The following is a 26,062-nucleotide window of genomic DNA, read 5'->3' on the forward strand; positions in this document are numbered from 1 at the left end:
GGGTTTTCTATGTAGAGGATCATGTCATCTGCAGACAGTGAGAGTTGCACTTCTTTTCCTATCTGGATTCCTTTTATTTCTTTTTGTGCTCTGACTGCTGTGGCCAAAACTTCCAAAACTATGTTGAATAATAGTGGTGAGAGTGGGCACCCTTGTCTTGTTCCTGACTTTAGGGGAAATGCTTTCAATTTTTCACCACTGAGGATGATGTTTGCTGTGGTTTATCATATATGGCTTTTATTATGTTGAGGCATGTTCCCTTTATTCCTGCTTTCTGGGGGGTTTTATCATAAATGGATGTTGAATTTTGTCAAAGGCATTCTCTGCACCTATTGAGATAATCTGGAGAAGGAAATGGCAACCAACTCCAGTATTCTTGCCTGGAGAGTCCCGTGGACAGAGGAGCCTGGTGGGCTGCTGTCCATAGGGTCGCACAGAGTTGGACACGACTGAAGCGACTCAGCACGCATTCATGCATTGGAGAAGGAAATGGCAACCCACTCCAGTGTTCTTGCCTGGAGAATTCCAGGGGCAGAGGAGCCTGGTGGGCTGCCATCTATGGGGTTGCACATGAGTCGGACATGACTGAAGTGACTTAGCAGCAGCAGCAGCAGCAGCATTGAGATAATCATATGGTTTTTATCTTTCAATTTGTTAATGTGGTGTATCACATTGATTGATTTGTGAATATTGAAGAATCCTTGCATCCCTGGGATAAAGCCCACTTGGTCATGATGTATGATCTTTTTAATATGTGGTTGGATTCTGTTAGATAGAATTTTGTTAAGGATTTTTGCATCTATGTTCATCAGTGATATTGGCCTGTAGTTCCTTTTGTGGCATCTTTCTGGTTTCAGTATTATGGTGATGGTGGCCTCATAGAATGAGTTTGGAAGTTCACGTTTCTCTGCAATTTTCTGGAAGAGTTTAAGTAGGATAGGTGTTAACTCTTCTCTAAATTTTTGGTAGAATTCAACTGTGAAGCCATCTGGTCCTGGGCTTTTGTTTGTTGTAAGATTTCTGATTACAGTTTTGATTTCTGTGCTTGTGCTGCATCTGTTAAGATTTTCTATTTCTTCCCGGTTCAGTTTTGGAAAGTTATACTTTTCTAAGAATTTGTCTATTTCTTCCAAGTTGTCCATTTTATTGGCATATAGTTGCTGATAGTATTCTCTTATGATCCTTTGTATTTGTGTGTTGTCTGTTGTGATTTCTCCATTTTCATTTCTAATTTTTTGATTTTATTCTACTCCTTTTTTTCTTGTTGAGTCTGGCTAATGGTTTGTCTATTTTATTTATCTTCTCAAAGAAGCAGCCTTTAGCTTTGTTGATTTTTGCTATGGTCTCTCCTTTGTTTCTTTTGCATTTATTTCTGCCCTAATTTTTAGGATTTCTTTCCTTGTACTAACCCTGGGGTGCTTCATTTCTTTTTTTCCTAGTTGCTTTAGGTGTAGAGCTAGGTTATTTATTTGACTTTTTTCTTGTTTCTTGAGGTAAGCTTGTATTGCTATGAACCTTCCCCTTAGCACTGCTTTTACTGAATCCATAGGTTTTTGGGTTGTTGTGCTCTCATTTTCATTTGTTTCTATGCATATTTTGATTTCTTTTTTAATTTCTTCTGTGAATTGTTGACTATTCAGAAGCATGTCATTTAGCCTCCATATGTTTGTATTTTTAACAGTTTTTTTCCCCCTGTAGTTGACATCTAATCTTACCACATTGTGATCAGAAAAGATGCTTGGAATGATTTCATTTTTTTTTTAATTTACCAAGGCAAGATTTATGGCCCAGGGTGTGATCTATTCTGGAGAAGCTTCCGTGTGCTCTCAAGAAAAAGGTGAAATTCATTGTTTTGGGGTGAAAGTCATATAGATATCAATTAGGTGTAACTGGTCCATTGTAACTTTTAAAGTTTGTGTTTCCTTGCTAATTTTCTGTTTAGTTGATCTATCCATAGGTGTGAGTAGGGTATTAAAGTCTCCCACTATTATTGTGTTACTGTTAATTTCTCCTTTCATACTTGTTAGCATTTGCCTTACATATTGTGGAATATTGTGATTGTTTTTACCATACATCAACATGAATTGGTTATAGACATGCATGTGTCCCCTCACTCCTTTTTTTGCTTAGAGGAATGCCTTTAACATTTCTTCCTAACCTGGTTTGGTGGTGCTGAACTCTTTCTACTTCTGCTTGTCTGCAAAATTATTTATCACTTGTTTAAATCTGAATGAGAACTCTGAAGGGTAGAGCAGTCTTGGTTGTAACTTTTTTCCTTTCATCACTTTGAATATATTGTGCCAATCCCTTTTGGCCTGCAGAGTTTCTTCTGAAAAGTCAGATGATAGCTTTATGTGAGTTCCCTTATATTATAGCACATTGCTTTTCCCTTGCTGCTTTGAAGATTCTTGTTTTAATTTTTCCCTTTAAATATAATGTGTCTTGGTGTGAACCTCTTTGTATTCATTTCATTTGGGATGCTCTGTGCTTTCTGGATCTCGTTGTCTGTTTCCTTTCCCAAGTTAGGGAAGTTTTCAAGAATTATTTCTTCAAATATGTTCTCTAACCCTTTATCTCTTCTTTCTGTGACCCACATAATGAAAATGTAGTATGTTGATGTTGTCTCAGAGGTCTTTTAAATAATTTCTCTCCTTTTTTAAAGTTCTTTTTTCTTTTTCCCCTTCAGCTTGTGTGATTTTTACTATGTGTCATCCAGATTGCTGATCCATTCCACTGTGTCATCTAATATATCATTGGCTCCTTCTAGTGTTTTTTTTTTTAATTCAAGTTATTATATTCTTCGAATGTATTGGATTCTCCTTTATATTTTCTAACCCTTTGTTGAAATTTTCACTGTGTTAACCCATTCATCTCATGAATTTGTTGAACATCTTTATGATGATTACTTTGAACTCTTTATCAGGTAGTTTGCTTATTTTCTTTTCATTTAGCTCTTCTTCTTGGGTTTTATCTTGTTCCTTTGTTTGGAACAAATCCTTCTGTCACTTCATTTTGCCTAATTTGCTGTTTTATTTCTATGTATTTGATAGGCTGGTTATGTTTCTTAATCTTGGAGAAGTGACCTTATATAGGAGACGTCCTATGGAGCCCAGCAGCGTGCTCCCCTCAGGTCACCAGTGTTATATGTTCTAAGGGTGCCTCCTATGTGGGCTGCATGTGCTCTTCTCTTGTGGCAGTGCTAAATACTGTGGGTGTGCTCGTGGGTAGGTGTTGATCCTGGTATGGTTAGCTATGACGCCATGCCTTGTGCAGTGGCTGTGGGCCTACTGAAATGTGGGATAGGCTTCCCACATAGTTGGCTCTGTGGCCCGGGGTGGGGGGGGGGGTTGGAGCTGCTGCTAGCCTACTGGTAGGTGGAGTTAGATATCTCTGTGATTGTTTGTGTGACTTGAGGGTACTTGGTGCTGGTGGCAACCTGTTGTTGGGTGAGGCTGAGTCCCCAGTGCAAACAGGCTGGTAGGAGAGTTCCAAAATAATGCTTCCCAGTGCTGGTGTTATCAGAATGAGGTATTCCAAATTGCTGCCACCACTGTCTCCATTCCCCAGGGTGAGTAGCAGTTGCCCTATGTCCCTCCAGGAGTCTTTCCAAGATCAGCAAGTAGGTCTGACCCAGGCTCCTTTCAAACTACTACTTCTATCCTGGGACTTTGGGTATGTGGGATTTTTTTGTGTGCCTTTTAAGAGCAAGGTCTGTTTCCTATAGCTTTCCAGCTCTTTCACCTTAAGTCCTGGTAGTTTTCAATGTTAGATGTTCTGTGAGCTCATTTTGCCAGTGTAGGATCTCCAGGCTGGGGAGACTGATTTGGGAATCAGATCCCTTGCTCCTTGGGGCGAATTTCTATGATTGTTATATTCCTCCCCTTTGTGGGTCACTCAACTGAAGGTGTAGGTCCTGACTATACTGCCTCTGCTCCTCCCACCTGTCTCATTGTGGTTCCTTCTTTATGTCTTTAGCTGTGGGAAAACTTTTCTGTTAATCTTCAGGTCATTCTCAGAGACAGCTACTCTATAAGTAGTTGTAATTTTGCTGTGTCCATCAGAGATGAGATCGGGGTGTTCCTACTCTGTCATTTTTGCCATCCCTTTAAGCATTTTTTTCTTATGGTTATTTCTACTTTTGGTTAAATAACCATTCAAACTTTTTGCTTACTATTTTATTGTGTTTGTTTTCTTACTTTTGAGATTTTAGATCATTTAATGTAATCTAGATACAAATCCTTTATCAGACATGTGTTTTGCAAATATTTTCTCTGAGTCAGTGGCCTGTCTTTTTACTCTCTTAACAATGATTTTCTCAGAGAATACATTTTTAATTTTGTTGAAGTCCAACTTGTAATTTTTTTCTTTCATGTATAGTACTTTTGATGTCATATCTAAGAACTATTTACTTAAATCAAAGTAATAAAGATTTTCTCCTACATTTTCTTCTGAGATTTTTACAGTTTTGCATTTAGGTCTATGATCATTTTGAATTAAATTTTGTACATGTTGTGAGCTGTAGGTGTAGGTATGTCCAATTATTCTATCACTGTTTGTCGAAGACTGTATGTTCTCCACTGAATCACCATTGCTTTTTGTGTAAAAATCAGTTGAGCATCTTTATGTGTCTGTCTATGTAGTTTATTTTTTATTCTGTTCCATTGGTTCATAGGTCTGTTCCTTTGGTTAATATCACACTGTCTTGACTACTATAGCATTATAGTATGTCTTAAAATTGGAAGTTTGAGTCCTTCAATTTTGTACTTTTTTCAGAATTGTTTTGGCTATTCTAGTTCCCTTACTTTACATATAAATTGTAGTGTCAGCTTGTCTATCTATACAAAAAACTTTAATTAAAATTAAAATATTAATTAGGATTATATTAAATGTCTATCAATTTTGGGAGTATTGACATCTTAATTATACTGAATCTTCTGACCCATAAGCATAGTATGTGTCTCTATTTATTTAGGTCTTCCATGGCTTCTTCATCAATGTTTTATAAGTTTCAGCATATAGATATTATGTATGATTTGTTAGATATATATATCTAGTTGTTTACTTTTTTGGAGTTATTGTGAATGGTATTGTGCTTTTGATTTTGGTTTCCCAATTGTGCAATGCTAGTATATAGGAATATAATAGATGTTTGTCCATTAATCTTGTGTGCTGTGAACTTGATAAACTTACTCATTAATTCTAGGAGTTTCTGTAGATTCTTTATGTACACAATCATGACATCTGCAAATAGAGATAATTTTACTTCTTTTCCAATTAGAGTGACTTTTATTTCCTTTCTTAGCCCTATTTCATGTGTTAGGACTTTCCTATGATGTGGAATGACAGTGAAAAGAGAGACTATATGAAGTTGTGGTTAACAAAGGAAAGAACTACTGGTAAACAGTGAAAATTTACCATATCAGTTTATGTTGAAGGTCACAAATGTGTAGTCTCAGTTGTGTCATTTCTAATTAGTTGCAGTGAGTATTTATAACCAGTTGTATTATTTTTATAGTAGTTCTCAGCAGCCTGAGTATAGAAATGGAGAAGGCAGATGGCTGGATTGGATCTGGAGTTTGGATTTTTGCTGGCTAAAGCATTGAAGTTAGGGAGAAAAGAATATTGCCGAGAGAGAGGTTGAAGTGTTAAGACTTGACAGAGAAGGAAGTAACCCATGTAAAAAGTTTGTTTTTACTTATATTTTGATATAATTCCTTTCAGTGTTTCCTTATATATAAAGATATATTTTAATACTTAAAAATTTTAAATTAAAAATACTATTCTATATTTTCAAGGTCCATCCCACGTTGTAGCATGCATTTCTTTGGTTGCCAAATGGCATTCCATTGTACAGATATGCTGCATCTTGTTTATCTATTCATCAGTAGATGGATATTAGTGTTGTTTCCATTTTTGGGGTATTATGAATAGTGCTGCTGTGAGCATTCATGCAGGAGTTTTTTTTTTGGACATATGATTTTCATTTTTGTTGGTTATATACAAAGAAGTGGAATTGCTAGGGCATATGGTAAATTTAGACAGGAACAATGGACATGAACTTGGGCAAACTTTGGGAGATGGTGAGGGACAGAGAGGCCTGGTGTGCTGTGGTCCATGAGGTCACAAAGAGTTGGACATGATTTGGCAACTGAACAACAATAATGGTAATTTTATGCTTAACATACTAAAGGACTTCCAAGCTGTTTTCCAAAGTGACTGTATCATTCTGTACCGCCACCAGAAGTGTATGAAGGTTCCAGTTTCTCCGAATCCTCACCAACACTTGTTATTATCTGTCTTCTGGATTATAGCCATCCTCTGTTGTTGTTGTTCAGTCACCAAGTCTTTTGCAACCCCATGGACTGTGGCCCACCAAGCTTCTCTGTCCATGGGATTGCCCAGGCAAGTATACTGGACTAGGTTGCCATTTCCTTCTCTAGGTGAGCTTCCTGACCCAGAAGTTGAACCTGTATCAAATGCATTGGCAAGTTGATTCTTTACTACCAGGAAATCCCATGGATGGAGGAGCCTGGTGGGGTACGGTCCATGGAGTTGCAAAAGCGTCAGATATGACTTAGCGATTGAACAACAATGACAATAGCCATTCTAGTGATTATTAAATGGTATCCTGTTGTATTGACTTGCATTCCTTAATAGGAATAATTCCTTAATGATGTTAAGCATCTTTTCATGTGCTTATTGGTCACTTGTATGTGGAGAAATGTCTATTCAAATCCCTTGCTCATTAAAATATGTATCATCTTTTTACCATAGAATTGTAAGACCTCTTTATATTGATGTATTCTGCATACAAATCTCCTATCAAATATTTGATTTACACATTTTCTTCCAAAAGATCATATATTGTATGATTCCATGGAATCATGGATTATATGGAATGTCCAGAGTAGGCAAATCTATAGAGATAGAAAATAGATTAGTGGTTTCCTAGAGGTGGGAGTGGAGGCATGGGGAATCACTGGTAATGAGTATGGGGTTTCTTTTGTAGGCAATGAAAATGTTCTAAAATTGATTGTGGTGATGGTTATATGACTATGAATATCAAAAAAAGTCACTGAATTGTACACTGTATGTGGTCAAATTACATGGTATGTGAACTATATCTCAGTAAATTTTTCAGAATTAAACTGCACTCATACAGTTTTTCCACATAATCTTATGAATTATTCTTCAAAATAATTACTTTTAACAGTACATAATAGTTCACCATAATGATTTGGTAATTTATTTCACCATTCCTCTATTGTTAGATATTTAATTTTCTGGTATTATAATAAATTGATGATGAATAGTCATGCATATCTCTGATGACTTCATTAAAATTAAAATACATTTCTAAAATGTAGTTATCAGATAAAATTACATGAAATATTTAAGGTTTTTACATATGTTATATATTTTGCCCTCAAAAAATTATCTGTGAATTTAACCTTACATCATCAGCACCTGTTCTTGCCAACATTATAAAAATTGGCTTCTTTAGTAGACAAAAATTAATATCTAGGGCTATTTTAATTTGCATTTCTTTCTACTCAAGTTGAGTAATTTTCATGTTTTTTTAACTTTTATTTTGTTGATTGTTCTCAACCTTTGCAGAATTTCTAACTGTTGTGTTGTTGCTTCTCTTACTGATTTGTAACATCTTTGTAAACTGAGGATGATAAATTGTGTGTGTTACAAAAAAATTTCTGTGTTACATATTTTGCAAATGTTTCTCCAAATTTGACTTTTCATCCTCATTGAGAATCAGTGTTTTTGTGTGTAAAAAATTATGGCAATAATTTCTTTTCTATGCATAAAAATTTGAGAAAAATGAAAAAAATATGCTAGCATTTGTTAATCATAAGTTGTAAATAGAGAGGTACTCACTTTAACCTTTTATACTTTAATTTTTAAAACTTTTCAAAAGAAAAACAAGAAAAACATATAAAATATCTAATAATTTAGAAATACATAACTTATTCAACCATTCTCCTATTGATAGACATTCAAGTTGTTTTCCATTTGGAGCTTTCACAAACATCACTGTAGTGATTATGTGTAATTCTTAATATCTTGATAAACTTTGAAATGATTGTACCATTCTGCCTTCTCATGTTCCCAAACACTTTTCTATTATTATTAGAACATGACTCTGTTGTTCCCACAAAATAGATCAAATTAATTTATTTGAATAGGGTGCAATGGGAAAAGCATTGCTTAAAGGAAATTTCACTTACCTAGAGAATCATATCAAAAATGTATTTTATGGCTTCATATTTACCCGAGATATTACAAAAAAAGGGCATGATCATATAAATTTTGAAAAAACTTATTCCACTTTTGGGGATTTACAAAATTCCTTAGCATATTATCGGTCTTGACAAGTACTGCACTAAAGACAAAGTTCCATGATGTGCATATAAGAAAATAAGTTCAGTCAAGTAACTTCAGGGGGCTACTACAATCCCCTCTTGGAGAGTGACAAAACTTATTTGCATAAGTCCTATGGTAAAGATAACTCTCTAATATGGATGAATGGTTTCCTAAATTTATTTCACCAAATAACTTTTTCCTGTTAACATCTATTAGTAGTCAAAGAATACCCATAGTAAAATGCTAAAATAAGAAAATGATGGAGATAAACACCATGGATAAGTGAAATCTAAGTACTAGTACCATACAAGTGTCAAACATTTCATTAGGACTTTGGATAAGAAGATAGATTTAATTCTTTCCTCTTTTAAACCTTTAATTATAAGTGAAGGTGCACAGTAAATATAGCAAATCAGGTTTTTAAATGTAGTCCTATATTAGAAAGGGCATAATCTGAAGTCAGACAGACCTCAGTTGCAATGTTAGGTTATTTACATAGTAGCTAGATAGGTGGTTTAACTTCTTTGGACTTCAGGTTTCTCATTAAAATGGGGATAATAACATTCACCTTATACCATTACATGCCAGTCAGGATGGCTGCTATCCAAAAGTCTACAAGCAATAAATGCTGGAGAGGGTGTGCAGAAAAGGGAACCCTCTTACACTGTTGGTGGGAATGCAAACTAGTACAGCCACTATGGAAAACAGTGTGGAGATTTCTTAAAAAACTGGAAATAGAACTGCCATATGACCCAGCAATCCCACTTCTGGGCATATACATCGAGGAAACCAGATCTGAAAGAGACACGTGCACCCCAATATTCATCACAGCACTGTTTATAATAGCCAGGACATGGAAGCAACCTAGATGCCCATCAGCAGACAAATGGATGAGGAAGCTGTGGTACATATACACCATGGAATATTACTCAGCCATTAAAAAGAATTCATTTGAATCAATTCTAATGAGATGGATGAAACTGGAGCCCATTATACAGAGTGAAGTAAGGTAGAAAGAAAAACACTATTTCAGTATACTAACACATATATATGGAATTTAGAAAGATGGTAACGATAACCCTATATGCAAAACAGAAAAAGAGACACAGATGTATAGAACAGACTTTTGGACTATGTGGGAGAAGGCGAGGGTGGGATGTTTCAAGAGAACAGCATCGAAACATGTATATTATCTAGGGTGAAACAGATCACCAGCCCAGGTTGGATGCATGAGACAAGTGCTCGGGCCTGGTGCACTGGGAAACCCAGAGAGATCGGGTGGAGAGGGAGGTGGGAGAGGGTATCGGGATGGGGAATACATGTATATGCATGGCTGATTCATGTCAATGTATGACAAAAACCACTACAATATTGTAAAGTAATTAGCCTCCAAGTAATAAAAAAAATAAAAAAATAAATAAATAAAAGAATTTTTAATTTTCAAGTAGAATTTATTTTTAAGGATAAAATAATGAAAAAGATTTGATCAAAGAAGTAAGTTAATTGTATGTTTGCCTTTCCATGACTAAATTTTAGAAATTTAAAACGATGTATATTTTTGCTGAAAAATTAGCCTTGTCTCTTCAATAGTCACTTACATTTTACAAACCTAGATGTTAATAAAAAAAAATTCACCTCAAAGAGTTGATGTGAGCATTAAATGAGATAACATATGTCAAGTACATAGCAAAGTCACTGGCATATAGAAAATCTTATATAGCACCTATACTCGTTCACAGCAGGGTTCTTTAATGTAAAGAAGTGAAGACCTGAGAGCCAACAGATTGACGGCCTCTGAATAATTGCCAGATTTTTCATGGGAATAGAATTAGAGGGTTATCAGATCAGTTTCAAGCTCCACAGTATTTTTTTTTACTAAAAATTTTCTTTTGATACTAAATTACACTGAGTTTATTTACCTGTGAATGTTGCAAAGGGAAGGCTGTTTAGCTTTTCATTAGGTCAAAGAGAATCCCATGTGTAAGGCTGCCTACCACTGATGAACAAATTAATAGCATTTTGGGAGAGTGGGAGTGTAAGGATTGTGCTTTTTGCTTGTTTATGGGTAAGAGTAGGTTGTTAACTGACATAATGGAGTCAGGCAAAAAAAAAAAAACAAAAAACTATTTGTAATCTTTTTCATTTCAGAGACCTGAAATGCAGCAGGACAAGAAGGCAAAAATCCAAACGAGATGTTTGACTGTTTCTGAATACCTTGGGGTCTTTTAGGCAAAGTGAATAGTGTGAGTTTGCAGGGAGTAAGAGCATCTTTTTCAGTACACTACACAGGGAAAATATGTATAGAACTTCTGCTTATGTGCATAATAAAAGACAGAAGAATTTAACATCTTGTTTACCTGGTAAGAACTTACTCCTTTTCTAGTTCAGCTCCCCAGACTGCTTCTTAGCAGTCCAGGTATTTCTCTGTGTGCCTCCCTCAGAACACTGACCTGTTTGAGAGATGCAGGAGATGTAAAAGCTGCTATGTTTCTGTTTCCACGGCAAGAGATGATGATCCTTCTGGATAATCTGTAAGGTTGAAAAGTGAAGGTAAACAAATGTCCTTTCTCTTGTATGGCTGGGTATTCATTCATTGGCATACTTCCTTCTCAGGCAATCCCTGGAGGCAGCAGACATCTGCAAATATCTAAAGACTGATGTGCTATCTACTGAAGCACTTGCAACCAGTCCAAGCATCCACATTTAAAGAGTAGTCAGCCTGCTGTACTATGCACTAAGATTATTTTATTTGTCAGCATTATATGATCTATAACAGTGGCTACTATTTGACTTAACTAGCTGTGATGACAGCTAAACATAATTTGGCTTTAAGGGAATATTTCAGTCTTGCTACTAACAAAATTACTCTGTTTTGTTATTCCACTGGACATAAATTGAGATAGCTGTTACAGCACTTTAGGTGTTGGTGTGTTTTTAAAAAGGAATGATATATATAGAAAATAAGAGGCTTTGAAATCAACAAGCAACATCATTTACAGTAGAGATGTCTTGTTTCCAATCCCCAGCCTATTGAGGAGCAAGTTCAGTTCAGTCACTCAGTTGTGTCCAACTCTTTGCCACCCCATGGACGCCAGGCCTCCCTGTCCATCACAAACTCCCGGAGCTTGCTCAAACTCATGTCTATCGAGTAGGTGACGCCATCCAACCATTTCATCCTCTGCCATCCCCTTCTCCTCCTGCCCTCAATCTTCCCCAGCATCAGGGTCTTTTCCAATGAGCCAGTTCTTTGTGTCAGGTGGCCAAAGTATTGGAGCTTCGCTTTAGCATGAGTACTTCCAATGAATATTCAGGACTGATTTCCTTTAGGATTGACTGGTTGGATTTCCTTGCAGTCCAAGGGACTCTCAAGAGTCTTCTCCAACACCACAGTTTAAAAGCAGCGATTCTTCAGCACTCAGCTTTCTTTATAGTCCAACTCTCACATCCATACATGACTACTGGAAGAACTATAACTTTGATAAATGGGCCTTTGTCAGCAAAGTAATGTGTCTGCTTTTTAATATGCTATCTAGGTTGGTCATAGCTTTACTTCAGAGGAGCAAGCATCTTGAAATTTCATAGCTGGAGTCACCATCTGCTGTGATTTTGGAACCCAAGAAAATTAAGTCTGTAAGTGTTTCCATTGTTTCCCCATCTATTTGACATGAAGTGATGGGACCAGATGCCATGATCTTAGTTTTCTGAATATTGAGTTTTAAGTCAACTTTTTCACTCTCCTCTTTCATTTTCATCAAGATCTCTTTAGTTCCTCTTTGCTCTCTGCCATATGGGTGGTATCATCTGCATACCAGAGATTATTGATATTTCTCCTGGTAATCTTGATTCTAACTTGTGCTTCATCCAGCCCAGCATTTTGCATGATGCACTCTGCATATAAGTTAAATAAGCAGGGTGATGATATACAGCCCTGATGTACTCCTTTCCCAATTTGGAACCAGTCTGTTGTTCCATGTCCAGTTCTAACTGTTGCTTCTTGACCCGCATACAGATGTCTAAGGAGGCAGGTAAGGTGGTCTGGTATCACCACCTCTTTAAGAATTGTTCACAGTTCATTGTAATACACACAGTCAAAGGCTTTGGCATAGTCAATAAAGCAGACGTAGATGTTTTTCTGGAACTCTCTTACTTTTTCTATGATCCAAATGATGTTGGCAATTTGATCTCTGGAGCCAACTTGTGGAGCAAGATGGTGGAGTAGAAGGACATGCACTCATCTTCTCCTGTGAGAATTCCAAAGTTTCAACTCGCTGCTGAACAACCATGGACAGGAGAATGTTGGATCTCACCAAAAAATGATACCCCACGTCCAAGGGCAAAGGAGAAGCCCAAGCAAGACTGTAGGAGGGGTGAAATCATGTTTAGAATCAAACTCAATACCTGCCAGAGATGCTCAGAGAGCTCAAACAAAACCTTGTGTGCACCAGGACCCAGAGACCCCACAGAGACTGAGCCAGACCTGCCTATGAGTGTTTGACTGTCTCCTGTGGAGGCATGGGTCAGCAGTGGCCTGCTGCAGGGGCACGGGCTCTGGGTGCAATAGACCTGTGTCACACAGCATGTGGCATAATCCCTCTTGGAGGAGGTTGCCATTAACCCCACCATAGAAACACTGAGCAGACAACGCACAAACTGCAGAACAATTATAGGAAATAAATCCTCGTATTGTTAAGAAAGTTCTAGGATCCACAACAGATTTCCCACCCTGGGGATCTGGCAAAGGGACTGAGAACCCCCAGGAATTTGACTTTGTAAGCCAGTGGGATTTGATTAAAGAACTTACACAGGACTGGGGAAACAGTCTCTTGGAGGGCACAAACAAAACCTTGTGCATACCAGGACCCAGGAGAAAGGTGCAATGACCCCACAAGAGACTGGCCCAGACTTGCCTGTGAGTGTCCAGGAGTCTCTGGTAGACGTGTGGGTCGACAGTGGCCTGATGCAGGGTCAGGGGCACTGAATAAAACAGTGCATGAACAAGGCCTTTTAAAGGAGGTTGCCATTATCTTCATTACCCCTAATAGTTTTGTCTCAGGTCAAACAACAGGGAGGGAAAACAGTCCCACCCTTCAACAGAAAATTTGATTAAAGACTGACTTACTGAGAATGGATCCACCCATGAACAAACCCCAGTTTCCCCCACTGTCAGTCTCTCTCAACAGGAAGCTTCCATAAGACTCTTATCCTTATCAGACAGAAGACAGGATGAAAATCACAATCACAGAAAACTAATCAAACTGACCACATGGACCACAGCCTTGTCTAACTCAAAGAAACTATGAGCCATGCCGTTTAGGGCTACTCAAGATGAATGGGTCATAGTGGAGAGTTCTGAAAAAATGTGGTCCACTGGAGAAGAGAATGGCAAGCCACTTCAGTATTCTTGCCTTGAGAACCTCATGAACAGTACGAAAAGGCAAAAAGATATGACACTGAAAGATGAACTCCCCAGGTCAATAGATGCCCAATATGCTACTGGAGAAGAGTGGAGAAATAACTCCAGAAATAATGAAGAGACAGAGCCAAAGCGAAAACAATGCCCAGTTGTGGATGTGACTGGTGATGGAAGTAAAGTTTGATGCTGTAAAGAGCAATACTGCATAGGAACCTGAAATGTTAGGTCTATGAATCAAGGTAAATTGGAAGTGGTCAAATGGCAGATGGCAAGAGTGAACATCGAAATTTTAGGAATCAATGAACTAAAATGTACTGGAATGAGTGAGTTTAATTCAGATGACCATTATATCTACTACTGTGGGCAAGAAACCCTGAGAAGGAATGGAGTAAACCTCATAGTCAACAAAAGAGTCTGAAATGCAATACTTGGATGCAGTCTCAAAAATGACTGAATGATCTGTGTTTATTTCCAAGGCAAACCATTCAACATCATGGTAATCCAAGTCTATGCCCCAACCACTAATGCTGAAAACGCTGAAGTTGAACAGTTCTATGAAGACCTACAACACCTTCTAGAATTAACACCAAAAAAGATGTCCTTTTCAGCATAGGGGACTGGAATGCAAAAATATGGAGTAAAGAGATACTTGGAGTAACAGGCAAGTTTGGCCTTGGAGTACAAAATGAAGCAGAGCAAAATTTAACAGAGTTTTGCCAAGAGAATGCACTGGTCATAGGAAACACCCTCTTCAAACAGCACAAGAGAAGACTCTACACATGGCCATCATCAGATGGTCAATAGCAAAATCATATCGATTTTATTCTTTGCAGGCAAAGATGGAGAAGTTCTATACAGTCAGCAAAAACAAGACTGGGAGCTGACTGTGGCTCAGATCTTGAAGTCCTTATTGCAAAATTCAGACTTAAATTGAAGCAAGTAGGGAAAACCACTAGACCATTCAGTTATGACCTAAATAAAGTCCCTTATGATTATACAGTGGAAGTGACAAATAGATTCAAGGGATTTGATCTGATAGACAGAGTGCCTGAGGAACTTTGGGCAGAGATTCATGACATTGTACAGAAGGCAGTGATCAAGACCATCCTCAAGAAAAAGAAACAATAAAAGGCAAAGTGGTTGTCTGAGAAGGTCTTACAAATAGCTGAGAAAAGAAGAGAAGTGAAAGGCAAAGCAGAAAAGGGAAGATATACCCATTTGAATGCAGAATTCAAAAGAATAGCAAGGAGAAATAAGAAAGCCTTCCTAAGTGATCAATGCAAAGAAATAGAGGAAAATGATAGAATGGGAAAGACTAGAGATCTCTTCTAGAAAATTAGAGATACCAAGGGAACATTTCATGCAAAGGTGGGCTCGATAAAGGACAGAAATGGTATGGAACTAACAGAAGCAGAAGATATTAAGAAGAAGTGGGAAAAATACACAGAAGAACTGTATAAAAAAGATCTTCATGACCCATATAACCATGATGGTGTGATCACTCACCAAGAGCCAGGCATCCTGGAATGTGAAGTAGTGGGCCTTAGGAAGCATCACTAAGAACAAAGCTAGTGGAGGTGATGGAGTTCCAGTTGAGCTATTTCAAATCCTAAAAGATGATGGTGTTACAGTGCTGCACTCAATATGCCAGCAAATTTGGAAAACTCTGCAGTGACCACAGGACTGGGAAAGATCAGTTTTCACTCCAATCCCAAAGAAATGCAATGTTAAGGAATGTTCTAACTACTGCACAATTGCACTCATCTCACTCTAGCAAAGTAATGTTCAAAATTCTCCAAGCCAGGCTTAAATAGTACATGTACTGAGAACTTCCAGATGTTCAAGCTGGATTTAGAAAAGGCAGAATAACCAGAGATCAAATTGCCAACATCTGTTTGATCATTTAAGGAGCAAAGTATACTCTGAATCAGCTTGCTTAATGTACAGATGATCACTTTCTTTACATTCCCTACATAATAATGTACTTGGCACTTTGAGATTAAAAAAAAATTGACAGTGGTTGTCCCTTACATTCCCTTACAGCTCTCTTTTATGAACTTAATGCGCCTTCATAGTGCTCTCATAAGTGTAAGGTCTGGGTCCCAGAAAATAGAGGACAGCCAGGGTGGGTTACCCCTGCACAGTAGGATGGCAACTTCTCATTCCACTAAATTAACCAGGCAGATTCCAAAGACAAATCTGCTTTCTTCCAGGAAGAATGGAACAGTAAAACGTGGCTCTGCTAATGTCTGTCTTTGGAATCATGTCTCTATGGTGGGCACAGCATTCTGTCTTATTTGGAATCCCAGACCTAGGGTATTCTTGCCTGTAAGTCTGAACAGAAAGCAGTTGTATTGACCCAGCTCTTCAGTGAAGGATATACAGAGAATTACTCATGTTTGTCAAACAGCTCCAAAGAGGAAAAGAGGCAGCAAGTGCTTGAGCATACATCTCATCTTACCTATACATTTCTATCAAGAAAGCAATTGATCAATGTAAAAGGCTATTCTGGAACTTCAATGTATTATTTGCCTTGATGTTTCTTTCTGATGGTTGACTGTCTCATAACTTTTTAGGTATCGATTGGCAGTGTACCTTTTCAGACACTGGCTTTTAGTATTCTGCTAGATGGGTTTCTTTTACTATTTATCATTGCAATCCACACTTGATTTGGCCAGAGCAATTTCTTCCTACAATCATTTGAATTAAAATCAGGCTTGCAGACATTGAAACTTGAGCTAGAAAACTCAAATATCATCTTCCTCCATAGTTTCATTCCCATAGGAGATTAAGTTAAGGCTGCAAAGGGTCATCGTCAGGTGAAGACTAAATTGAAAGAATGCAGATACTTCAAAATATCAGGCTCTGCATAATAGAAGACAAATGCAGAATTTAGGAAGAGAATTTACTTTCTTCTTCTCCCATCTACACATATACTGCTTGTACTACCCCTACCTGCTCTTGCTGCCTATGCTGTAGTGATTTTACCATTATTCAATAAATGTTTACTTGAACCAAGAATGATGTCATTTTTGTCTTAGTGTATGCTGGCCCAGCTGTTTCTCTTCCTGCCTCATCCTAGATCTCCTCCCTTCCTTTAAAACCCTATGTTCCCACATAAACCTTTGTTACTATGGGAAGTGACCACAAGAGTATATGTATACTTTTTCGTACCCATCGGTTTTGAGAGATTGGGCAGAGTAGGGAAATGAACATAATGTGGCATCTCCAAGAACATAGGTTGAGTTATGACCGCTTAGTTGCCTTACATAAGTGACTTTACCTCCCTAGCTTCAACTTTTTCATCTGTAAAATAGGGCAATACTCTTTCATTCACTGTATTTTTGTAAGGCTCTTCCCTGAATTATGAGTGTCCTCAAAGGTTTTATTATTTACCCTCTGAATATCCCTTTTCCATTCATTTCCTTGTCCACCTGAATTCAATTGAATATTGCATTTGTGTGCGTGTTTAGTTGCTTCAGTCATGTCCGACTCTGTGTGACTCTATGGACTGTAGACCACCAGGCTCTTCTGTCCATGGAATTCCCCAGGCAAGAATACTAGAGTGGGTTTCCATGCCCTCCTCCAGGGAATCTTCCCAAGCTAGGGATCAAACCCATGTCTCTTATGTCTCCTACATTGGTAGGTGTGTTCTTTACCCCTAGTGCCACCTTGCTGCTACTGCTGTTAAGTCACTTCCGTCGTGTCCGACTCTGTGTGACCCCATAGACTGCAGCCCACAAGGCTCCCCCATCCCTGGGATTCTCCAAGAAATAACACTGGAGTCAGTTGCCATTTCCTTCTCCAATGCATGAAAGTGAAAAGTGAGTGAAGTCGCTCAGTCATGTCTGACTCTTAGCAACCCCATGGACGGCAGCCTACCAGGCTCCTCCGTCCATGGGATTTTCCAGGCAAGAGTACTGGAGTAGGTTTCCATTCCCTTCTCCAATTGCCACCTTCAGTTCAGTTCAGCTCAGTCGCTCAGTCGTGTCCGACTCTTTGCAACCCCATGAATCGCAGCACGCCAGGCCTCCTTGTCCATCACAAACTCCCGGAGTTTACTCAAACTCATGCCCATTGAGTCAGTGACGTCATCCAGACATCTCATCCTCTGTCGTCCCCTTCTCCTCCTGCCCCCAATCCCTCCCAGCATCAGGGTCTTTTCTAATGAGTCAACTCTTCGCATCAGGTGGCCAAAGTATTGGAGTTTCAGATTCAGCATCAGTCCTTCCAATGAACACCCAGGACTTATCTCCTTCAGGATGGACTGGTTGGATCTCCTTGCAGTCTAAGGGACTCTCAAGAGTCTTCTCCAACACCACGGTTCAAAACCATCAATTTTTCAGCACTCAGCTTTCTTCACAGTCCAACTCTCACATTCATACATGACCACTGGAAAAACCATAGCCTTGACCAGACGGACCTTTGTTGCCAACGTAATGTCTCTGCTTTTTAATATGCTATCTAGGTTGGTCATAACGTTCCTTCCAAGGAGTAAGCGTCTTTTAATTTCATGGCTGCAATCACAATCTGCAGTGATTTTGGAGTCCAAAAAAATAAAGTCTGACACTGTTTCCACTGTCTCCCCATCTATTTCCCATGAGGTGCTGGGACCAGATGCCATGATCTTAGTTTTCTGCATGTTGAGCTTTAAGCGAACTTTTTCACTCTCCTCTTTCACTTTCATCAAGAAGCTTTTTAGCTCCTCTTCACTTTCTGCCATAAGGGTGGTGTCATCTGCATATCTGAGGTTATTGATATTTCTACCAGCGATCTTAATTCCAGCTTGTGCTTCTTCCAGCCCAGCGTTTCTCATGATGTACTCTGCATATAAGTTAAATAAGCAGGGTGACAATATACAGCCTTGATGTACTCCTTTTCCTATTTGGAACCAGACTGTTGTTCAATGTCCAGTTCTAACTGTTGCTTCCTGACCTGCATACAGGTTTCTCAAGAGGCAGGTCAGGTGGTCTGGTATTCCCATCTCCTTCAGAATTTTCCACAGTTTATTGTGATCCATACAGTCGAAGGCTTTGGAATAGTCAATAAAGCAGAAATAGATGCTTTTCTGGAACTCTCTTGCTTTTTCGATGATCCAGCGGATATTGGCAATTTGATCTCTGGTTCCTCTGCCTTTTCTAAAACCAGCTTGAACATCTGGAAGTTCTCGGTTCACATATTGCTGAAGCCTGGATTGTAGAATTTTAAGCATTACTTTACTAGCATGTGAGATGAGTGCTATTGTGCGGTAGTTTGAGCATTCTTTGGGATTGCCTTTCTTTGGGATTGGAATGAAAATGGATCTTTTCCGGTCCTATGGCCACTGCTGAGTTTTCCAAATTTGCTGGCATATTGAGTGCAGCACTTTCACAGCATCATCTTTCAGGATTTGAAATAGCTCAACTGGAATTCCATCACCTCCACTAGCTTTGTTTGTAGTGATGCTTTCTAAGGCCCACTTGACTTCGCATTCCAGGATGTCTGGCTCTAGGTGAGTGATCACACCATCGTGATTATCTGGGTCATGAAGATCTTTTTTGTACAGTTCTTCTGTGTATTCTTGCCACCTCTTCGTAATATCTTCTGCTTCTGTTAGGTCCATACCATTTCTGTCCTTTATTGAGCCCATTTTTGCATGAAATGTTACCTTGGTATCTCTAACTTTCTTGAAGAAATCTCTAGTCTTTCCCATTCTGTTTTTTTTCCCTCTAATTCTTTGCATTGATCGCTGAGGAAGGCTTTCTTCTCTCTCCTTGCTATTCTTTGGAACTCTGCATTCAAATGGGCATATCTTTCCTTTTCTCCTTTTTGCTTCTCTTCTTTTCACAGCTATTTGTAAGGCCTCCTGAGACAACCAGTTTGCCTTTTTTGCATTTCTTTTCCATGGGGAGGGTCTTGATGCCTCTTTCCTGTACAATGTCATGAACCTCCATCCATAGTTCATCAGGCACTCTGTCTATCAGATCTAGTCCCTTAAATCTATTTTTCACTTCCACTGAACAGTCATAAGGGATTTGATTTAGGTCATACCTGAATGGGCTAGTGGTTATCCCTCCTCTCTTCAGTTTAAGTCTGAATTTGGCAATAAGGACTTCATGATCTGAGCCACAGTCAGCTCCCGGTCTTGTTTTTGCTGACTGTATAGAGCTTCTCCATTTTGGCTGCAAAGAATATAATCAATCTGATTTTGATGTTGACCATCTGGTGATGTCCATGTGTAGAGTCTTCTCTTGTGTTGTTGGAAGAGGGTGTTTTCTATAACCAGTGGGTTCTCTTGGCAAAACTCTATTAGCCTTTGCCCTGCTTCATTCCGCAATCCAAAGCCAAATTTGCCTGTTACTATAGGTGTTTCTTGACTTCCTACTTTTGCATTCCAGTCCTCATAATGAAAAGGACATCTTTTTTGGGTGTTAGTTAGTTCTAAAAGGTCTTGTAGGTCTTCATAGAACCGTTCAACATCAGCTTCTTCAGCGTTACTGTTTAGGGCATAAAGCTTGGATTACCGTGATATTGAATGATTTGCCTTGGAAACGAACAGAGATCATTCTGTAGTTTTTGAGATTGCATCCAAGTACTGCAGTTCGGACTCTTTTGTTGACTATGATGGCTACTCCATTTCTTCTAAGGGATTCCTGCCCACAGTAGAAGATATAATCATCATCTGGGTTAAATTTACCCATTCCTGTCCATTTTATTTCCGCTGATTCCTAGAATGTCGACATTCACTCTTGCCATCTCCTGTTTGACCACTTCCAATTTGCCTTGATTCATGGACCTAACAATCCAGGTTCCTATGCAATATTGCTCTTTACAGCATTGGACCTTGCTTCTATCACCAGTCCCATCCACAGCTGGGTATTGTTTTTGCTTTGGCTCCATCCCTTCATTCTTTCTGGAGTTATTTCTCCACTGATCTCCAGTAGCATATTGGGCACCTACAGACCTGGGGAGTTTCTCTTTCAGTATCCTATGATTTTGCCTTCTCATACTGTTCATAGGGTTCTCAAGGCAAGAGTACTGAAGTGGTTTGCTATTCCTTTCTCCAGTGGACCACAATGTGTTAGGCGTCTCTACCATGACCCGACCGTCTTGGGTGGCCCCACTCGGCATGGCTTAGTTTCATTGAGTTAGACAAGACTGTGGTCCTGTGATCAAGTTGGCTGGTTTTCTGTGATTATGGTTTTAGTGTGTCTGCCCTCAGATGCCCTCTCACAACACCTACCTTCTTACTTGGGTTTCTCTTACCTTGGACGTGGGGTATCTCTTCACAGCTGCTCCAGCAAAGTGCAGCCACTGCTCCTTACCTTGGATGAGTGCCACCTTAGGTGATGCCAAATATTACAGTTTATCTTGTTTCCCTAGCTTTATTCTCTCCCTTGAATATCTCCTACACCACTCATGGGTTTAACCACCATCTCTATATGACTGACTCCCAGTTCTTTAGTCACTGGGACTATTTCAGTTATTTAAAATGTCTCCTGGCTTTAATCTTTCCTCTCCATTTCTAGTATCACTCCACTCCTGAAGCCACTGTGACACATAACTCAACTATCTGTTGTTTTTTCTGTTTTGAGTCTCTGCATACTAGTGAGGGATTTCCCTGATAGCTCAGTTGGTAAAGAATCTGCCTGCATTTCAAGAGACTCTGGTTTAATTCCTGGGTTGGGAAGATCTGATGGAGAAGGGATAAGTTACCCACTCCAGTATTCCTGGGCTCCTCTTGTGGCTCAGCTGGCAAAGAATCTGCCTGCAATGTGGGAGACCTGGGTTTAACCCTTGGGTTGGGAGATCCCCTGGAGAAGGGAAAAGCTATCCACTCCAATGTTCTGGCCTGGAGAATTCCATGGACTATATAGTCCATGGGGTTACAAAGAGTCAGACACGACTGAGTGACTTTCAGTTTCATTTTCATCATACTAGTGAGAGAGCTTGTTCTAAGGTAGGTTAACAAAGAGACCATGGCTCTCAAGGAGGAGGAAGGGACAAATTAATTTTTTTTACATTCCTTTGTCTTCATCACATAAGATGTTTTTTCTTAAGCTCTGAGTTGTTATGATCTATGATCACATTTATTGATCTATTTATTCTAAGACTAACTTTCTTTAAGCCCAGAGCTAATGATTTTACAACTAAACAACTCATCATACTCTAGGGTATGTTTTTCCTTAAACTCTGTACTAATGATGGAGTAGCCATTATAGTCAACAAAAGAGTCCGAAATGCAGTACTTGATGCAATCTCAAAAACTACAGAATGATCTCTGTTCGTTTCCAAGGCAAATCATGCAATATCACGGTAGTCCAAGCCTATGTCCCAACCAGTAACACTGAAGAAGTTGAAGTTAAATGGTTCTATGAAGACCTACAAGACCTTTTAGAACTAACATCCAAAAACAGATGTCCTTTCCATTATAGGGGACTGGAATGCAAAAGTAGGAAGTCAAGAAACACCTGGACTAACAGGCATATTTGGCCTTGAAGTACAGAATGAAGCAGGGAAAAAGCTAATAGAGTTTTGCCAAGAGAACGCACTGGTTGTAGCAAACACCCTCTTCCAACAACACAAGAGAAGACTCTACACATGGGCATCAATAGATGGTCAACACCGAAATCAGATTTGATTATATTCTTTGCAGCCAAAATGGAGAAGCTCTATACAGTCAGCAAAAACAAGACCGGGAGCTGACTGTGGCTCGGATCATGAACTCCTCATTGCCAAATTCAGACTGAAATTGAAGAAAGTGGAGAAAACTACTAGACCATTCAGGTATGACCTAAATCAAATCCCTTATGACTACACAGTGGAAGTGAGAAATAAATTTAAGGGACTAGATCTGATAGACAGAGTGCCAGATGAAGTATGGATGGAGATTCATGTTGTACAGGAGACAGGAATCAAGACCATTCCCAAGAAAAAGAAATGGAAAAAAGCAAAATGGCTGTCTGAGGAGGCCCTACAAATAGCTGAGAAAAGACGGGAAGCAAAAAGCAAAGGAGAAAAGGAAAGATATAACCATTTGAATGCAGAGTTCCAAAGAATAGCAAGGAGAGAGAAGAAAGCCTTCCTCAGTGATCAATGCAAAGAAATAGAGGAAAACAATAGAATGGGAAAGACTAGAAGTCTCTTCAAGAAAATTAGAGATACCAAGGGAACATTTCAAGCAAAGATTGGCTCAATAAAGGAAAGAAATGGTGTGGATCTAACAGAAGCAGATGATATTAAGAAGAGGTGGCAAGAATACACAGAACTGTACAAAAAAGACCTTCACAACCCAGATAATCACGATGGTGTGATCACTCACCTAGAGCCAGACATCCTGGAATGTGAAGTCAAGTGGGCCTTAGAAAGCATCACTACAAACAAAGCTAGTGGAGGTGATGGAATTCCAACTGAGCTATTTCAAATCCTGAAAGATGACGCTGTGAAAGTGCTGCACTCAATATGCCAGCAAATATGGAAACTCAGCAGTGGCCACAAGACTGGAAAAGGTCAGTTTTCATTCCTATCCCAAAGAAAGGCATTGCTAAAGAATGCTCAAGCGACAGCACAATTGCACTCATCTCACATGCTAGTAAAGTAAAGCTTAAAATTCTCCACACCAGGCTTCAGCAATACATGAACCATGAACTTACAGATGTTCAAGCTGGTGTTAGAAATGGCATAGGAACCAGAGATCAAATTGCCAACATCTGATGGATGATCAAAAAAGCAAGAGAGTTCCAGAAAAACATCTATTTCTGCTTTATTGACTATGTCAAAGCCTTTGACCGTGTGGATCACAAAAAACTGTGGAACATTCTGAAAGAGATGGGCATACCAGATCATCTGACCTGCCTCTTGAGAATCCTGTATGCAGGTCAGGAAGCAACAGTTAGAACTGGACATGGAACAACAGACTGGTTCCAAATCGGGAAAGGAGTACATCAAAGCTCTATACTGTCACTCTGCTTATTTAACTTATATGCAGAGTACATCATGAGAAATGCTGTACTGGAGGAAGCACAAGCTGGAATCAAGATTGCTGGGAGAAATATCAATAACCTCAGATATGCAGATGACACCACCCTTATGGCAGAAAGTGAAGAAGAACTGAAAAGCCTCTTGATGAAGGCGAAAGAGGAGAGTTGAAAAGTTGGCTTAAAGTTCAACACTCCGAAAACTAAGATCATGGCATCCGGTCCCATCACTTCATGGCAGATAGATGGGGAAACAGTGGAAACAGTGGTAGACTTTACATTTCGGGAGGCTCCAAAATCACTGCAGATCATGACTGCAGCCATGAAATTAAAAGACACTTATTGGAAGGAAAGTTATGACCAATCTAGATAGCATATTAAAAAGCAGAGACATTACTTTGCCAACAAAGGTCCATCTAGTGAAGGCTGTGGTTTTTCCAGTGGTCATGTATGGATGTGAGAGTTCAACTATAAAGAAAGCTGAGTGTCAAAGAATTCATGCTTTTGAACTGTGGTGTTCAAGAACTCTTGGGAGTCCCTTGGACTGCAAGGAGACCCAACCAGCCCATTCTAAAGGAAATAAGTCCTGAATATTCATTGGAAGGACTGACACTGAAGCTAAACTGCAATACTTTGGCCACCTAATGCGAAGAAGTGACTCATTTGAAAAGACCCTGATGCTGGGAAAGATTGAATGTGGGAGGAGAAGGGGACGACAGAGGATGAGATGGTTGGATGGTATCACCAACTCGATCGACATGAATTTGAGTAAACTCCAGGAGTCGGTGATGGACAGGTAAACTTAGCATGCTGCAGTCGAAGGGGTCACAAAGAGTTAGACACAACTGAGCGACTGAACTGAACTGAACTCAGCGAATTAAACAGGGGCTCTGTATCAACCTAGAAGGGTTGGAAGGCGAGGGAGGTGGGAGGGAGGTTCAGGAGTGAAGGGACATATGTATACCTATGGCTGATACATGTTGATGTTTGACAGAAAATAACAAATAACAAAATAACAAATTTATGTAAAGCAATTATCCTTCAATTAAAAAATAAATATATTTATAAAAACATTCACCCATTCTGTTCCATTTCAGTTCACTGATTTTAAAATGTCAATATTCACTCTTTCCATCTCCTGTTTGACCACTTCCAATTTACCTTGATTCATGGACTTAACATTTCAGGTTCCTATGAAATATTATTCTATACAGCATTGGAATTTACTTCCACCAGCAGTCCCCTTGACATCTGGGCACTGTTTTTTTTTGCTTTGGCTCAGCCTCTTCATTCTTTTTGGAGCTATTTCTTCACCATTTTCCAGTAACTTATTGGGAACCTACCCATCTGGGGAGTTCATTTTTCAGTGTCATATCATTTTGTCTTTTTATACTGTTCATGGTGTTCTCAAGGCAAGTATACTGAAGTGGTTTGCCATTCCCTTCTCCAGTGGACCACGTTACGTTAGAACTCTCCACAATGACCTGTCCATCTTGGGTGGCTCTACCTGGCATGGCTCAAAAAGATGGCAGAGTAGAAGGATGTGCACTTATCTTCTCCTGTGAGAACTCCAAAACTGCAACTCGCTGCTAAACAACAATCAACAGGAGAATGTTGGACCCCACCAAAAAGAGATACTCCACATCCAAGAGCAAAGGAGAAGCTCCAACAAGACGCTAGGAGGGGCAAAATCACATTTAGAATCAAGCCCCATACCTGCCAGAGATGCTCGGCAGGCTCAAACAAAATCTTGTGCACACCATGACCCAGAGACCCCACAAGAAACTGAGCTGGACCTGCCTTTGAATGTTTGAGTGTCTCCTGTGGAGGCATGGGTCAGCAGTGGCCTTCTGCAGGGCACGGGCTCTGGCCACACCAGACCTGGGAGTCACTGCATGTGGCATAAATCCTCTTGGAGGAGGTCACCACTAGCCCCACCATAGAGCCACGAAGCAGACGACCCACAAACTGGAGAACAATTATATCAAAGAAGTTCTCACACTTCAGCATACCTCCTTCCAGTGAATATTCAGGGTTGATCTTCCTTGAGATTGGCTGGTTTGTTCTTGCTGTCCAAGGGACTTTTGGGAATCTTCTCCAGCACCATAGTTTGAAGGCATCAATTCTTTGGTGTTCTGCCTTCTTTATGGTCCAGCTCTCATAACTGTATGTGACCACTGGGAACACCATAGCTTTGACTATATGGACCTTTGTCGGCAGTGTAATGTTTCTGCTTTTCAACACACTGACTAGGTTTGTCATTGCTTTCCTGCCAAGAAGCAATCATCTAATTTCAGGGCTGCAGCCACCATCCACA

At 39.4% G+C, this 26,062-nt stretch overlaps 1 protein-coding gene across 3 annotated transcripts in view; it reads right to left on the bottom strand.

Moving 5' to 3' along the window:
• ZDHHC15 (zinc finger DHHC-type palmitoyltransferase 15) overlaps positions 1–26,062 on the bottom strand; it is a 131,595-nt gene that overhangs the window by 16,214 nt on the left and 89,319 nt on the right. For 2 of the 3 annotated variants that reach the window (XM_020882476.2, XM_070462083.1), the window contains exon 11: positions 10,827–10,905. The exons of the other annotated variant lie outside the window; for it this stretch is intronic. In XM_020882476.2, coding sequence (XP_020738135.2) covers positions 10,859–10,905 — 47 coding nt within the window. In that variant the 3' untranslated portion in view covers positions 10,827–10,858. The remainder of the gene's footprint in view (positions 1–10,826; positions 10,906–26,062) is intronic. 3 annotated transcript variants of the gene reach the window in all.

Source organism: Odocoileus virginianus, chromosome X, assembly GCF_023699985.2.
Source record: "Odocoileus virginianus isolate 20LAN1187 ecotype Illinois chromosome X, Ovbor_1.2, whole genome shotgun sequence".
NCBI classification, from domain to species: Eukaryota; Metazoa; Chordata; class Mammalia; order Artiodactyla; family Cervidae; genus Odocoileus; species Odocoileus virginianus.